The sequence below is a fragment of the Lonchura striata genome, chromosome 2 (assembly GCF_050655825.1).
Source record: "Lonchura striata isolate lonStrDom1 chromosome 2, ASM5065582v1, whole genome shotgun sequence".
Lineage (NCBI taxonomy): Eukaryota > Metazoa > Chordata > Aves > Passeriformes > Estrildidae > Lonchura > Lonchura striata.
Window position 1 is genome coordinate 2,621,991 of NC_140704.1, and position 17,407 is coordinate 2,639,397.

The 17,407-nt window shown below is 44.4% G+C and overlaps 1 protein-coding gene across 45 annotated transcripts in view; it reads left to right on the forward strand.

Annotated features, from left to right (window-relative positions):
- The window catches only part of OBSCN (obscurin, cytoskeletal calmodulin and titin-interacting RhoGEF), a 178,855-nt gene that overhangs the window by 17,696 nt on the left and 143,752 nt on the right, over positions 1–17,407 (forward strand). For all 45 annotated transcript variants that reach the window (XM_085562435.1, XM_085562364.1, XM_031503758.3 and 42 more), the window contains exons 4-11: positions 1,286–1,546; positions 3,998–4,300; positions 5,368–5,634; positions 6,976–7,251; positions 10,443–10,715; positions 13,654–13,929; positions 14,811–15,086; positions 15,720–15,995. In XM_085562435.1, the coding sequence (XP_085418561.1) occupies positions 1,286–1,546; positions 3,998–4,300; positions 5,368–5,634; positions 6,976–7,251; positions 10,443–10,715; positions 13,654–13,929; positions 14,811–15,086; positions 15,720–15,995 (2,208 nt within the window). The remainder of the gene's footprint in view (positions 1–1,285; positions 1,547–3,997; positions 4,301–5,367; positions 5,635–6,975; positions 7,252–10,442; positions 10,716–13,653; positions 13,930–14,810; positions 15,087–15,719; positions 15,996–17,407) is intronic.

The following is a 17,407-nucleotide window of genomic DNA, read 5'->3' on the forward strand; positions in this document are numbered from 1 at the left end:
CATTTGAAGCTTGAGTATACTCCCAGTGAAACCAGAAAGAGTTCTTATATATAAATTGCTATATGACAGCTGGGTGCTGTGCATCCTCATGCAAACCCCTTTTTGCACCACCAGTAAAAAGCTGGGAGTGCACAGAGGTGGATGCAGAAGGGAAAATTTCACCCAGAGACATGAGAGATTTGAGACTGACATATTTTTGTTGCACCTTTCATAAGGTCTGGACCAGCCCACCCCTGTGTGTTTGCTCTCTGTAGGACAACTGGTATTTTTTTTTCACTTGTTTGTGCTGTAATGGCATGTGCCATCCAAAAGAGAGTGACTGAGCCAGGTGGAGCTTTCTGGAGGGAAAGGAGGCAGAGCCTCCCTGGGGGAGCCTTGTGCCTGCTCTGGGAGGGGATTGGAGAGAGCAAGGTGGGCTTGGAACAATGTGAGAGGTAAAGAGCTGTGGGATGAGGACAGTGCTGAGGGCAGAGAGGTCAGGAGGAGGATAAGCAGAGAATCAGGTCTTGAATCCTGTGGTGAAACCTGTGCCTGGCCTGTTACTTTATGAGGGAGTTCAGCATTGCTGTTCATTAAACAGCTCTGGGTGATCTGCCTGGGCCAACCTCTCAGGGACTGCTCTAGAGCTGGAGACAGTCAGTGTTGGTCATTTGGGGTGGTCTCCTTATGGTTTGTCCAATCTTTTCTGTGACTAGTCACATCTTACACCTTTGAGGTTGTCCTAGTAAGTGATGATGCACGCAGTCACTTGGGAAGGACATAAATTCATTCAGTGTGAATTTCTGGGTTGATACTCAGAAGAAATCTGAGATTTTCAGTGTCTTTCTCATTAACTCAGGTAACTTCTGTGTCTGCCATGTTGGTTATGTGACTCTGATAGAGGTGAAATCCTAAAGGCAGAGACCTGTCTGGCTTTAGACTGACCTACTTCAGCAAAGTTTTAATTTGAATTTCCAGCATATGTGGACAATGAAAGCTGTCAAATCTGTTCTCTTGCAAGGCCATATATATTTTGTGTTAACCCAGCAACTGGCTCTGCTTGGTAGACAAGAAACCTGAGTGACTGCAGTTCAAAAAAGATTTGCTTTTCTCTCTTTGAAGGCTAAAATGAGTCCTTGTGATCATTTGTGACTCAGAGCCTTGGAATTTATTTTCAGGTGTCTGCATGGGGTCTATAATATTTTGATTGAGTGTGGGCTAGTCCTGTTTCAGTCTGGACGGTCCAGTGTTGCCAAAGCTTTTAATATCTGCCGTTTGCTGACTATGATTATTTTGTTACCTGAAGGGAACATCATTAAAAAGCTCCCACGGAAAACTGCCGTCTTCATCAACGACACGGCCACCTTCTGCGTGGAGCTGGACAACGACTGCCAGAACATCAGGTGGCTGAAGAACAGAGAAGAAGTGAAACCCAGCGACCGAATCTCCATCACACGCTCTGGCAAGCAGCACACCATGACCATCCGGGAGTGCAAGATGGAAGATGCTGGTGAGATCGCCTTCCTGGCTGATGAAAGCAGGACTTCCACCCAGTTCACTGTGACCAGTAAGCTTCTCTTTTGTTTGGCCTTGGTGTTGTGTCTTCCCGTGGCAGTGTTGTTGTTTCGAGTGCCACCGTGATAATTTTGGTGTCCAAAAACAGCTGAAGGTTGGATGCCTGCCACAAAAAGCCAAAAGCCTGGCAGTGAGTGTTGTGAGATGTTTGGAGGAATCCAAACTGAGAGAATGTCTGTAGAGTCATGGAATGGATTGGGTTGGATGGGATCACCTCATTCCACCCCATGCCATGGGCAGGGACACCTTCCATCAGACCAAGATTGTCAGAGCCTTGTCCAGCTTGGCCTTGAACACTTCCAGGGGTGGAGCATCCATGGCTTCTCTGGGTAAAAGCAGTGCTAGGGAAAGAGCATGGCACAAACTCATCCTACTTGGCAGAACAGTAGCAGCAGGTGCAACATGGTCAAGATTGGACCTGAAATGAAATTTTGGTGAAGTTGCCTAATTTTGTTTGGCATTATTTTGATGACACTGCATTTCCCAGGCAAAATCTGCTTTATTTAAAACAAAAATACATATGATTTCTTGCTCTGTTGCAGTTCTGGTTCATATGTGAACAAATCACTCACTCCAGTCACAATTTGGGAAGAATAATTCTTCTTTTCTCCCACCACTGCAATTGGTCAGTGGCAAAAAGGAATCTTTCATTTAACAGATATGTAACTGCTGTGTTATCTAAACTTGGTTCAGGCATTCTGAAGCCATTGAACTAAAATGAAGAAAGTTTCACATCTGGCTTTGTGACAGTTTCTAAGGTATTTGTAAAGCTGTAACATCCAAACAAGCACCTATATAATGGAAATTATAAAGTTCAGCTTGATTTCAGACTCTGCTGTTTAAATTATGAAGAAAGTGTTGAGTCAAGGAATAGAAATTGTAAGAAACTGCCTTCCCACAAACAGCTAATGCTGAAGAAAACATTGCATTGCAATTTCTTATGGCAAGGTCAAGAGATCTTTTTCCAGGGCTTAGCATTCAGCTTAATGTTACCCTAATGGGACCTTTGACATCTATCTGTGACCAGCAGTTACTGACAGGCTGGTAACTGTGCACCCCAAACCACTTCTGTGTCTATTTCTGTAAGGAAGGAAAAGCATATCGCCTTGAAATTTCCTATTTTTACACTTTGTGAATATCAGATTTACTGCTTGGAGAATCCTGTGTACTATGCCCACATCTTTTTCAATTAGCTGGGTGAGACTGGTGGTGGCTGTTCTGATATCTTTTATAATCTACAGGCAATGTTTGTGTATCATTTGTCATCTTGTTACCATGCCCATTTTAAAGATGGGGAAACTGAGGCAGATAAGAGATCAGTTGTCTCAGAGCTCAGTTTTTAGTTTAGGCTCATCAACAGACTCCATCTACAGTCAGGAATTCTTGAGTATGATTGTTTCACCCACCTTCCCCACCTTCTTTAAGCTGGGTTAATTGCTCCTGAGTTCATGGGATCACAGCTGGAGTCTGGTTGACTGACTTAACCCAGACACCTTTCAGATAGCCAAAATTAAATAAAATTAATCCTGTGCCATGTCAGTAGAGGTGTAACTAGAGCACATCAGGTAATTCCTCTCGACCATATAAGTGGCAGCACATAGTGAATAATCCTGATGGGACTTGAGCCTTCTCTAAAGGGTTCAAGAGGAATGAAAGGGTGAAAATAAATATTCATTATGCAAATATCTGCAGGAATACGTTTGTAGCCTTAGGTACCATAAAATAGCCACATCTCCTCAATAGTAGGTTCTCATGGTGGGGGCACATCTTTATGTCATTTCCTTTTGAAGTTAATTCCTCAGTGTCAAAAACTGGTTCTGTATAAATTACTAAAACAAAGTTCCGTAACAATGTCACTCTTGGGAGACAAAGTTACAGCTTCTGAGCGAGGGTAGCATAAAATTCAGGAGCAGGACAGATACCCAGATGAAAGAGGCTGCAGGGAACATCCAAGCCTGTGTAACAAGCCAGGCTCTCCATAACTCTTAAAGATTTGAACAATCTTTGTTGATGGTTTTACCTATTTTCTGAGTGAAAATAAGAAGCTGAGTGTTAGTCTGCTTTGCCCAGGAGCTGTGAAGGGCAGAAAAGTGGGTCTGTAATCAGCAGTGAAGATTTAGGCCTACAAAGTGTTTGTTGAGGACTCTCTTATTGTGTTGACAGTTTTAACATTGTGTGTAGAAATCACATAAGTTTAGCTGTGCAATACAAGCATTGGACATCAAAGTTTGGACTTGATCTGGGATGATAATGATTCTGTGATCTTTATGTAAAACAGCCTCAAAGCATCTTCTATCCATTCTCTTGCTTTTCCATCTCACGTCAGCATTTTACGGAGGTTTATTAAGCAAGATGAACTTTTAGCCCAGCGTGAGCTATTTTGCCTTTCCCCCTCTGATGTAACTTACTGCTCTGTTTTGTTTTCTTTCTTTCCCTTGCTCAGCTCCCAAAAAACCTCCCACCCAACCCCCAGCTGACCCTGTGGTGAAAAATAAAACAGAAACCTCAGTGACACTGGCATGGTCCCCTCCGAGGATGGAGAGACCCATTCCAGTGGACGGATACATCGTGGAGCGCAAGAAACTCACCGGCTTCACCTGGGTGAGGTGCCACGAGTCCCACGTCCCCAGCCCCGAGCTCACGGTGAGCAACCTGGCAGAAGAGGCTGACTACCAGTTCAGAGTGTCTGCTGTCAATGCCTATGGACAGAGCCCCTTCCTGGAATTCCCTGGGAGCTTGCACCTCGGTGAGCATGAAACCGGCGCCCAACGGGGTGGTCGGACAGCTGGGTGCTTTGAAAACATTTCCCATGATTTTGAGGATGGAGCCATAGCCCAGCAAATCCTCTTTGCCTTCACTGCTGGTTCTCCTGCTTCATGCCAACCTCTGATTCTCACCAAAGGGAGGAAGGAAAAAGTCCAAAGTCACCCCAGTGAGGGTGGCTGGGTTTCTGTGGTGGAGCTGTGGGTGTGTTTATGTTCCAATATCTCACATCAGGCTGTGGGGGAGGCAGTGCTCCCTGCTGTGGACCTTAAACCTGTAATTGCTTCTTCTGCACCTGCAATGAAAAGAAAAAAATGAGATGGCCTTATGGTACAATTTTCAATATATAGACATGAGATATCAGTCTTGCACCTACAGAATATTTATGGGTGATCATACCACCAAGAAAACCAAGTTCTAGCCAGTCTCTCTTAGAATAAGGAGTTTCTAGGAGAAATCCAGGGGTTTTCCTTTATTTCTAGGGTGCTGATGTGCCCATAGAATCATTGGGTGCAATAGGATTTCTTCTTCCTTTGATTCAGTGCACTAGAAAATATCTGTATAGATACTGAAGACCCACACAAACTTTGATCATACTGTGTCTTATGATTGCGTCATCTTTGTCCCTTGGTGTCTGAACATGCCTGTATTTTCCTAGAATATCAAGAACTGACTCGTAGGGATATCTAAAATCCCTCCTTCTGAAATCTAAGAATAATATTGGCTGTTCAATAAACAACACAGTTGTAGGGGACTTAGGTGTTTCTGGCCTATGCCTCTATACATTTTAAGGATTAAAACAAAAAAAAACCAGTAGAATACACCTGCTTTTCTAGACCTGCCAAAACAGGACTCCAGAGGTCAGTTACCTGCAGCTGAAGGAAACAAATCCTTCAGCCCAACCATGCATTTCATTCAGCGCAGGAGAATTGTGTCAGGCTGCATTAATTTATTCTCACGTCTTGTTTAGCCTGCCAACTTGGTTCCTAAGATGAGTTATCCTCCAGCATGACAGTCTTGTTCTCAGAGGTGTGTGTTCTTCTTCCCTAGAACCCGTCCTGGCTGTGAAGAACCCCCTGACAACAGCTGAAGTTGCTCCTGGAGGGGATGCCCTGTTCACTGTTGATCTGACCAAGACATGTTCTGGCACTTGGTACCTGAATGGCAAAGCCTTACAGGAAAGTGAGACCTACATCATTAACAGAACCCAAACCACCCACAGCCTGGTCATAAAAAATGTCACCAGGAAAGATGATGGGGCAGAAGTGAAATTTGTTGCCAATGACGTTGAGACCAGCACCAAGATGAGAGTGAGAGGTATTTATTGTCATTGCTGTCCATTCTTCTACCAGTCAGGGGGTGCTTGCTGGGACTTGAGGAGTAAAACTGGGGCTGGAGGCTTTCCTTGGTCTGTGGGAAGCACCTGAAATTGTGACATATGATTAATGTGTGTCCTGGGAATGATCTCACAGCTCAGAGTGAGTTGATCTGACCAGCTGGTGGTCTCTGAACTAAATTGCTTCACATCAGCTCTCAAATTTCTGTCAAATTTATATCATTCACAACCATCTCTCAGTAGATTCTGTCACCAAATCTACACCTTAAAGTTGTAATTTCAGCTCTAGCTTTGACCACTCTCTTTGACTGTAATAATCTTTCAAAAGTAAAAGAGCATTCATTACTAACAAAGCTTTTCTTGTAGGTTTTTAAGTCCACCACATGTAGGAATATAGCAGTTAATATGCTGGAACTTGAAGTAAGATCAAAGTTTCCTCTGTGAAATGACTGTAACATCTCTACCTACCACATTGCAAGGCAAAACATAATGAATTCATAAAGAATCCTTTATTCTGGAAGGATGTGTTTGGTTTGAGAGAAGATCTCTGCAAAAGCATGTTTAGAGTGTTATTTATCAGTAGGAAAAATGTGTTGGGTTTTTTTTTTTTTCCTTAGTGACTCTGGCAATAAAAAAAGATCAGGTTTTCTGAATTTAGAAAAGAAATGGGAAAGAATTTGGGAAAAAATTGGGAAAGAATGCACAGTATTGACATGAATGTTGTTACAGTCTCACAAACCCTGAGTTCTGCAGCCCCTCACTCTGACAAACTAAAAATGGAGCTCCATCTCTCTCTGCAAGGCCTTTTAAGGATAAACTGTCCAATTAAGAAATGACACCTGAATTATTTTTACTTTTAACTCAATAACCAACCACCCCTGCCTGCAATGGGGACTTTTTTATCCAATTACACAAAACCTCCCAAACCCATGGAGAAGGAGGAGAAGGAGAAGGAGGTGAAGAAGAAGAATAATAATAAGGAGCAGCCTCCACCCCAAAACCTCCATCTTGCTTTATATCTATTCCTACATTCTAAACCCCCAAACTCTGAGTTTCCCAGCCTGTGATATCACACACTTCTATCCAAACTCCACACCCACAATCCCAGTTCTGCCATTCCATTTTGGAAGCTTCTCCATGGCCTCGGGTCAGTGCCTGGCAGCACAGAAAGCCCAAAATTCTCAGCAGCCAGGGTTCCAGCAGTGGGTGAGGGCAGGAACAGGATCTAATTCCTTCAGAGATCTCACAGTCTCCAGCAGGCCTGTACCAGGGATCAGTTATCATGATAGAACTCAAAATAACGAAGCCTCTTGTCCTGGCAGGAGCTGCAGTGAGATTCACCAACAAGACCAAAGATGTAGAAAAAGTCTCAGCTCGGCTGCGGGAGGAAGCCAAACTCCAGGCTGAGCTTTCAGACACGGAGGCCACTGTGAAGTGGATGAAAGATGGGAAGGAGCTCAAGGCCAGTGAAAAATACGAGTTCCAAACTGTGGGGAAGAGGCACATCCTGAAAATCCGCAGCACTGCTGAGGAGGATGCTGGTGTCTATGAGTGTGTCTGTGATGGGGATAAAATGCTTTATCAGCTCTCAGTGAAAGGTGAGTGACTGCCTGGGCTGCTCTGCACTAATGATGTTCCTGCCCTAAACCAGTGGAGCCATCAAGGCACACAAAGGGAGGCTCCAGAGGGAGTCTGGTAATTGCCCATCAACATCCAGCCTTGATAAAGTGGTCCCACAGCAGACCTGGGGAGCAAATACAGCAACTGGCCAGGTGCTAAGAGCTGTGCTTTCGCTCCAATTGGCATCTTGATATTCCATGGAATTTAGTGTAACTTGGTGAGGGAGAGTGGTGGGTAGGGAAAAGTGCTCTGGAGATGAAGAAATCCAGCCCCAGGGGCAGGACATGACCCAGGATCTCATGTCCGTCCCACACTTGCTGTGTGACATCAGAAGAGAAACTTCAGTTCTGATTGTACAAGATAATTTTGGCATTGTGGGATCTGGTTTTGGTTTTACTATTATTTGTTTGAGGATTTTTTTGTTCCTTTCTGTCAATACTGTGGTAGATAAGAGAAAAGACCTTCCCAGGGCACACTGAATGGTTTAACGCCTTCCTGTTTACAAGGTGTTCAGATGTGTAGAAAACCAGCAAGGTGTCACTTTATTTTGATATTTCTTGAACCAGCACAGTTTTACAGCTGCCCTATATTTTTGGCTGCTCTTCCTTTCATGGCAGTCTCTACCTTTACCCTGAAACCAACAGCATGAAGCCTCCTTCTTGCAAACCTTCCCATCTGTGCAAGATTTTATGAACTAGAGCAAAGCTGTCTCTGCCTTGAAGGGGACCAGGTTTTGCTGAAAACCCCTGGACTGTTCCTTACATGGATCATCAGATGTCTGCTGAGATTCAGAGCACTAAGTCTTACTCCAGGCCAGTCCAGCCTGTTGTCAGACTGTCACCGAATGTGACGGAAAAACAAAAACCCTCCAACAACATTTTTTAGTGCTAGAGAATCACTTTATTTCTGGCCAGGATGTGCAACAGAAATAATTTCATCTACACATTGCCCAGAGGAAATCATGCCATTACTAGATTTTTCACTTACTTATGCAGTCAAAACCCAGAGAAATTAATTGTTTCAATGTTCATTGATCCCAAATTCTGCAGTTCTTAGCATATGGTTTTCTATTGGTTATTGATCCCTTTGCCTTCAGTGCTAATTAGGTTCTTATTCTTCATTCTCTTATTGATCTTTTCTGAGACCAAGTGTCTCCAACCATGCCAGGGATGATGTCTGGAGTTGATGTTCATTAATGGTCATTAATGGTTGTTATCTTTTTTATATCTCCTGTGCTACCTCCACTCTGTTGAGATGTTAAACTCATCAGGCCTCGAGTGGTGACAAAATCCTTTGAAAATAATTCAATTCCTTTCCCCCTGGGCAAAAGTGAACAAAACCCCTGACTGAAGTTATAAAAATTTTTAAACTTTGTATCATTTCCAACAAGACTGGGGGGATTTCAGAACCCATTTTTCTTTGAACTGGCAAGTTCACTCTCTAAAGCCATTTGAGTTCCATGTTCTGTCCCACAGCTCAGCCTCCCAGGCATGATCACAGTTCCTGCATGGAGGAAGTCTGAGTGTTTCATCCTCATGTTCTGCTCACCCTCACCCTCCTTGGTCTCTGTAGAAACAGCAAAGCCTGAGAATATAATGGGTTTTTTTTCTCATTTGACAACTTGTTTAGTCATTTCAAAGAGCAAACTTGAGAGAGCTGAAAAAGAAATCAAAATGTGACTAAATCTATATCGAGATGAATTTCTGTCTACAACTGGTGCCTGCTCTTGATTTTTATTTTTTTCCCCTTTCTCTGTCTCTTTAGCATCATTTTGCACGCTGACAGTTCTACCCACATTTACTTGAATTACTTGATGGATGTTTCCATGTGGTTTTCACAGCAGTGTGCCTATCAAATGAGTGATCAATGTCATTATTTTAAAATCTGAGTTGGGAAGCTGTGCTTTGAAGTCTGCTGTTTGCAGCTTGACTCCTGGTGAATCACCTTTGGTGCCTCTCATCCTTGTGGGATGGGCCTCAAAAATGCTGTATCAACATTTTACCTTCCATTATCAACACCTTTTATCAGCCACAGGGAGCTGGGAATGATTTGAGGAGCAGGTCAGCTGTAAATGACACGTGGGCATCATGTGGCTATTGAGGGGCCACTGTGCTGAGCCACGGCCACTGTGCCACTGCCTGGGCCTCCTGCCCAAACCAGCCAGAAATGCACTTGCCATTTGTCACTGCAGTCCCTGCACTGCCCTGAGCTCCACGTGCCAGGCACCCTCTGGCACATGACCTCTGTGGTGACAAGGGACATCTGAGATGTCTCCTTCAGGCTGCTCTGCTTGTACTTTCCACTCTTGTTTTCTGAGGAAGGGAAAGGTGAATGAATGAACTCATCTCCCTCTTCTTCCTCCCACAACCTTGAAGCTGTGGACTGAGTTTCACTAGTGCTGGGGAAAGAATGTCTTGGCAGTGCACTTCCCTTCCCTTCCCTTCCCTTCCCTTCCCTTCCCTTCCCTTCCCTTCCCTTCCCTTCCCTTCCCTTCCCTTCCCTTCCCTTCCCTTCCCTTCCCTTCCCTTCCCTTCCCTTCCCTTCCCTTCCCTTCCCTTCCCTTCCCTTCCCTTCCCTTCCCTTCCCTTCCCCTCCCCTCCCCTCCCCTCCCCTCTTTTGCTTTGAGGCAATTGCTGACTCAATTATTTCACTCCATGTTAATATGATGCCAGATTAATTGTTTATTTTCTATGCTCCAGTTAATTTCCAGGATTAAATTTCTTTTCATTTTGGTCCTATGAGATATCCATATAGATTATTAATTTTATGTAATTTAATTTATCTAGGTTATTTTTTAACCTCTTCTGGAGTCAATTTATTTGTCAGGTGGTTACAATGTAATGATTGAATAACCTTCCTGGCTTTACCTCCAGTTTATTTCTTTCCTCACGTCTCTTAAAAATATTATTTTAAAGCTCTGTTTCCTGGGGCTTCTTCTCCTTGACTCAGCCTCCTGTGCCATCTATGTGCTCTGCTTTTTGGACACGGAATAATCAGGAATATAGTTAGAAATTTGTCTGCTTCTGCTTTGGAATCTAGTAAATACATCCATAATTAAATAAACAGATTTTGTCTTATGATAAATGAATACCTAATGCAGATGTCAATGTACATTTTTATTGCTGTGCACAGAATTCTTTGCCAGAGCTGTGTCCTGGTTTTGTTTCAGCACTTGCAAACTTTGTAAACAAGGAGAAAAGTGGAGGAGTTGTCAAGGCCATCGCTGGGAAACGGGCTGAGTTTGTGTCTGAGACCTCCGAGGCCAACATCATGGTGAAGTGGTACAAAGATGGGAAGGAGATCACGGCCAGCAAGAAATTCACCATGGAAGACAAAGGAAAACTGCACAAGCTCGTGGCTTTGGCCGTGACAAAGGAAGATGAAGGAACTTACATCTGCAAAATCGGGGATGACACCCTTACTTTTGATTTAAAAGTCTCAGGTGAGTTTGTACTGCAAGTATGGGGTCAGAGTCTGTGTGAGAAATGCAGGATTTTGTTCTTTAGCCTTGTCCTGCCTTACAAACCGACAGACTTTTGGGCCAAGGTCGCACAACGCTTTGAGAGGTTCTGACCCTTGTTGTGATCCTGGTGCAAGCCCAGAGTATGGGCATATAAAATAACCATGCTGTGATTTATTTGAGGCAGCTCAAGCTTTTTCTAGGGCAGGAGCACAACCCAAACACGGTGCTGGCTGAACAGCTGGCAGCCACATCTGGCCTCTATTCATTGAGCTCAGTGCATCATCTTTGGACCACCTCGGTCAGGGGCTCAGAGCCTTGCTGTGAGAGCCTTGTGCCCTCCTTTGACAAGTTTAATTCCTGATTTTGAGAGTTAGACACCTCCTGCTATTGCCAGAGGACACTGTGATCTCAGGGATCACTCCCTGTGGTGCTGTAAGCGACTCTGTTAGTCCGTGTCACGTGCCCATCACACAAAGCACATGGTTGTCAGGTCAAACTCAGAAGAGAAATGCTTGTCACCACTGCATTCCAGCCCAGGATGGAGCCAGAGTGTAAAATGACACAAGAATTCATCTGTGAAATTCAATATCCGTGAAATTCAACTGATTCGAGTTGCATGTTTGTGGGAACTTCTCTTCTGCCTTGTGCCTGGAACCTAATTTTTAACCTGCTCCTAAATTTAAGATTTAAACTCTCCTGGAAGCTTCTCCAGGCATGTCTGCAGTACAATGCAATTCAAGAGAAATCACAGCTGAGCACTTGTGACCTGTAACAGAATATCCAGGTTACTGTGATGCTGACCATGAGCTAACTAGAGACTCAGCAAAGCTGATTAATTTAGGACAGCACTTGTCTGGAGGGATTGCTGCAGGATTTAGTGAGCTAGAGGGAGAGCTTCCAGCTGGTGCTTGCTCAGGTATTCTCTCTGCATCTCACCTTCTGTTCTCTTCTGAGAATGCGACAACATGCAATTTCTCTTGGAGTGCAATTCCCAGCCCCTGACTTTACCCACTGAAAAACTGATCTGAAAGAGCCAACCAGGCTCTGCCCAAACTGACCCCTTGAAAGGCAATTTGTGCAATCTGATTTATACTGTCTGTTTAGAGCAAAGATGTCTTCTAGAAGTGTTCTGCTTGTGGTTTTGTCTGAGCAGCAGGAACAGAGGATTGCCTGAGCTTGGTATAAACTTTTTGCTGGCCGTGGGCAGGTTGGGTGAATCTCACCTGCAGCTCCTATCACATGGCTGAGGCAAAGAAAATTGGTGTCTGCTGAATCCTAGAATCACAGAAAGGTTTGGGTTGGGAGCTTAAAGCTCCTCCAGTTCTCCCCCCTACCATGAGCAGGGACACCTTTCACTATCCCAGGTTGCTCCAATTCCCATCCAACCTTGGACAGTTCCAGGGATCCAAGGGCAGCCACAGCTTTTCTGGGCACCCTGTGCCAGGGCCTCCCCACCCACACAGGAAAGGATTTATTCTTAATATCCATCTAACCCTGTCCTCTGGCAGTTTGAAGTTGTTATGCTATGTCCTATCCCCACAAACTTCTTGGTGAGGAAGGACTGAGTTACAACCTGGTGATGACACCTTAGGCAGGGCAGCTTCCTCCTTGTTTCATGTGTCACCATAAACATTTTCCAGAGTGCTGAGAAGCTGCACTGCACACTCAGGGGATGTTCTCAGGGCAGGGCATCAGTCTGCCTTGAGGGTAATGAGATACCCCAATAACCCTGAACAGCAGGATTCTGGAGGGACCCTCCCTTTTGGGCAGCTAATTGTTGAAGGATACATCAGTCCTAATGACTGCCAATTTTAATTAAATACTTGCCTGGCATGGCAATTGTCCTTGGGGTACTCAGTGATGGAAAGGAACAGTTGTTGCTGAAGGAAATGCAATACTGAGCTGAGGTTGGCTCCAAGTTGGATTGTGTGTCTCCCTCAGCCTGCTCTTCCTTGATGGAGCAAAGGCTCTGAAATACCTGCCATGCCCAGCAGATATTGCTCCTTGGCTTAGGGACAGGGTGTGTTGAGGAGGTTTGCTCACATTTTACACTGAGGTCTCTGTCCTCACTTGATTGCCTTCAAAGACAGGCAATCTTTGTTTTTTACCTTTGCAACGAGTCCTAATTGATAAAAATGCTGAATTGTTGCTGCCTACATGATAAATACCCAGTGTTTGCACAGCCCTTATTGATGCTGTCAGCAGGGTTTGGGCTGAGCTATCCATGCAGGAACCTCCACTGAGCTGTGTGAGCAGTTCTGAGTTCTCTGCTGGGAGGAACAGTTTCAACCAAAAGAGATGAGATTATTGACTCCTAAATTCATAGAAATATGGAATGGTTTGGGGTGGAAAGGGCCTTAAAAGCCATCTCCTTCCAACCCCCTGCCATGGGCAGGGATGTTTTCCACTAGACCAGGTTGCTAACTTGAAGTTGGAGAATATTTTATCAATGAACTTATTCCATACGTGCCCTGGCCTGGAGAATAATTAGTCCAGTAGGATTGGTGCTATGAACAAGAAGGTGCAGGAATGGGCTCAGAAACATTTAAAAAAGGCTCCTCATCACCTCTAAATTGATTTTCTGAGGCTTCCCAGGTCTTTTCAAAGCTGTTTCTGCCCTCAGACATCAACACATATCCCCCAGATCTTGCTTGATGTTGGAATCAAGGAGTGGTAAATGAAGTGTGAGCAATTTGAGGGTGTCTCAGTTTGATTTGAAAGATCCAGGAGGATGTCGGGCAGATGAAGGGGATTTTGCTGTAATTGAGAGCAATTATCTGAAGATCAGAGGGATTTACACCATCTGTCAGAGGCATCAAGTGTGTGTGATAATGGAATAACAATAACTGCTGTATCCTTACTTTGTGCAGATAAACCTGCACCAAGGTGTAAACCTGTTTTCTCTTTTCCACTCCAGATGAAGCTGTCACTTTTGTCAACAAGCCCAAAACGACTCCAGAAGTATCAGTCAGTCCTTCTGAGAGCCTGGAGCTGGTGTGTGAGGTGTCAGCCATGGGTGGGGCTGTGGTGTGGAGGAAGGATCAGACTGAGGTGAAGCAGGACCAGAGGACAACAATCGTCTGCCAGGGGACACAACGCAAGCTCATCATCAAGAAGGTGACACAGCAAGACCAAGGCAGCTACACCTGTGAGACAAAGGACGACAGAACAACATTCCAAGTCAAAGTCAGAGGTGAGAAAATACCAGGAATTCAAAAGGTAAAAAGGAGAATTCCATTTTGATTGTCTTGAATCTAGAGGATCATCTCACAATCTCCCTGGGGTGAAAGATCTCAGCCATTATACTTGATTTTTTTTTTTTTTTGGCAACTTTCATAACAGTAATTTATACACATGGTTCTGCATCCATGACTGCCGTGACCACAAAAAGAAATCATAGGAAATGATGGACATTCCTTCTCCTCTCACAATTATCTGGTGTGTCTGCAGAAAAACTCTCATGGGAAAATAGTGTGAGGGATGGATAGCAGAGGGATGGATAAAGAGGAAGGGGAAGGTGTTTGAAGAGCTCTGATTAGATCCCATCCTTTAAACATTGGATGGGGCTTAGAGCAGCGTGGTCTAGGGGAACCTGCCCATGGCAGATGAGCTGGATTGTGATCATCTTTAAGGTCCCTTCCAACAAGCCATTCCATGATTCCATGGTTAGATGGAAAACAACAGAATTATCCCAAATAGGCAAAAAAAGAGCAATGGTTCATGGACATAAGGATACAGGTGTTGTTCCCTTCTGATTCACTGGAATCTTGGAGAGACACAGGAAGAGAAAAAGAGAGAAGAGGGAGGAAGGCTCAGGCCCTGCAAGTGGTGCTCCAAGTTCTACATTTAAATCTGTCCTAAAACTGTGGGTTTTTAACATTACCCCAGAATTCCCATCAAATTGCCACTCCTATTCACCTCTTAGCAAGACAGAGATGAAGGTAATTTCTGGCACTAATGGCCCATCATGACATTACCAGTCAGAGCAAGTACAGTGAAATAGGAGGAACTTGATTAACCACCAGAGACAACGACTGCATGAAGCTGTGTGTGACTGTTGGGGTTTCCTTACAGAGACAGAGGCTGTGTTTACAAACAAGGAGAAGGTGCAGAAAGAGGTGAAGGCTGCACTATCAGAAAATGCCACGCTGAGCTGCGAGGTGGCCCAGGACAAAACAGAGGTGAAGTGGTACAAGGATGGGAAACTCATCAGCTCCAGCAAGAAGTTCAAGGTGGAGTCTCAGGGCAAATCGCGTCGTCTGGTGGTTGGCCAGGTGGAGAAGAAGGATGCAGGGGAATACACCTGTGAGGCTGCTGGCCAAAAACTCACCTTCAGGATCGTTGTTACAGGTGAGAGATTGTTCATTCTCATCACAGAAATGTCCCTTAATAATGAAAAATGTACCACACTATGGGCTCCGGTTTCTGTGCAGCCGTAAACTTCTTTGAGTAGGGATGGAGATCAACCACCAACTGTCACACTGATGCTGGCAGCTGGACATCTTCATCCATGGGATGGATCCCCCTCAGTGCCCCTTGGTGTTTTCTGATTTCCCACTAATTTGAAGATAGATAAGATTCCATTCCATTCTATGCCTTTATAAGGATAAAGGTAAGGTTGTCTCCCAGATATGTGGGAAAAATAAGCCTGGAAGAAGTAGGAAAACAGGTCTCCTAGACTGAACAAGGCTTCCATATGGGTCCCAGTGGCAAATGAGATTTGGTATTTATGTATCCATTACATTATGGAACAAAGCAATGGATTTCTTATGGAGATTGGAAGAAGCTGAAATCCTGAGGCACTGGATAATTTCTCTTAGAAATGGCTGATGTGTTGTCCTCAAGCACGAGAAAGGCCCACATCCTGTATGAGCATTAAAAAATACCAGAGATGTGGAAGTTGTCATGTTTTTTATTTGCTTTGATCACTTCGGACAGCATCAAATTGTGCGTGATTTTAAAATTACTTCTCCCACTCCACAGAAGCAGAGGATGCATTTATCAACAAGGACAAAGTGCAGAAAGAGGTGAAGGCTGCACTGTCAGAAAATGCCACGCTGAGCTGCGAGGTGGCCCAGGAGAAAACGGAGGTGAAGTGGTACAAGGATGGGAAACTCATCAGCTCCAGCAAGAAGTTCAAGGTGGAGTCCGAGGGCAAATCGCGTCGTCTGGTGGTGGGCCAGGTGGAGAAGAAGGATGCAGGGGAGTACACCTGTGAGGCTGCTGGCCAAAAACTCACCTTCAGGATTGATGTCTCAGGTGGGAGACAGATTTTGGGTTGCATTTCATTGGTTTTCTTTGTATCTGGGTGTTTTCCCACATTTTCTCTTATTCAGTATTATAAAAGCTGTTAAAGAACTTTCTGATGCTGCTCTGAGCTGTCGATTCAGTGAGGTTGTGTAGGACTGGGCAGATCTGGAGCTGACCTGTTCATGTCCTAATATCAGCTCCTCAGTTCCCTGTTTATCTCCCTCAGCTGTGGAAGTGAACAAGATTTCTCAAGAGCAGGCACTGTGTTCCCAAATCTCTTCCAGTTTGTCATCAGTACTGGTTTTCTTCCTCCTGTTATGGGAATTCTTCCATGGAAATCGCTGTTTTCCTTTCTCTTTTTTTGCAAGTGGTAGGACATGAGTGAATGGTCTCAAGTTCCACCAGAGTTTTGGGTTTGATATTAGGAAAAAAGCTCTTAACCAAAAAGGTTGTCAGGCATTGGGACAGGCTGCCCAGGGAAGTGGTGGAGTCCCCATCCCTGGAATGGGGGACTCCACCACTTTTAAAAAGACTTAAAAGCTGTGTGGATGTGGCACTTGGGGACTTGGCAGTGCTGGGGGAAGAGTTGGACTCAATGATCTTCCAAGCTGTTTCCAGCCTAAATGATTCTTTGATTTCTTTGGTCTCAGTATATTTTACAAGGTATCTGGTGAATTTTATCTCAGGCCCCAAACAGCTGTGGACACCATCTACATTCTGAGTGATCATTTCTGAATTTGATGTTAAGAAAGGGTTTGTTTGGTTTAATATTTATAGCAGTCCACCATCTTTACAGCCAAATCCTTCTTTTTTAATATTAAAATTCTTGTCTCATATGCAGAGGTGATCAGAACAGGGAAGCAATTTTCACCTCTGTTGTCTTATAGCACCAAACAGAGGTTTGGCGTTTTATCAGCAGTTTAGAGGCACAACTGTGTTTGGAATCTGTTGACTCCACTCTGTGTGGCGTACCTAGGCTGTGAGCTGGGGCATTTTGGCTCTTTTACATTCTTTGTGTAGCTCATTCCTTGGGTGAGGGAGATTCCAGTTTCATTGGAAGATAGGTAAGGAAAGAAGGATAAGTAAGGGTAGATTTGAGAGGTGTATTCCAGAGAAAATTCAATATGGACACTGATAGACCATCATAAAAACACAGATTAATTTGAGTTGGAAGGGACCTTAAAGATCACCCCCTGCCAAGGGGCAGGGGTGCCTCCCACCATCCCAGGTTGCTCCAAGCCCCATCCAACGTGGCCTGGAACACTTCCAGGGATGGGGCAGCCACAGCTTCTCTGGGCAAAATTATTATAAACCAAATTAATTGTTTGCTGCTGACGCTGGTTTGTGTGTTACTGCAGAGGTCAGTCAGAAAACAGAAATTTAGTGTTTTGCACATGAACATCTCTGTCTGAGGGAGCTGT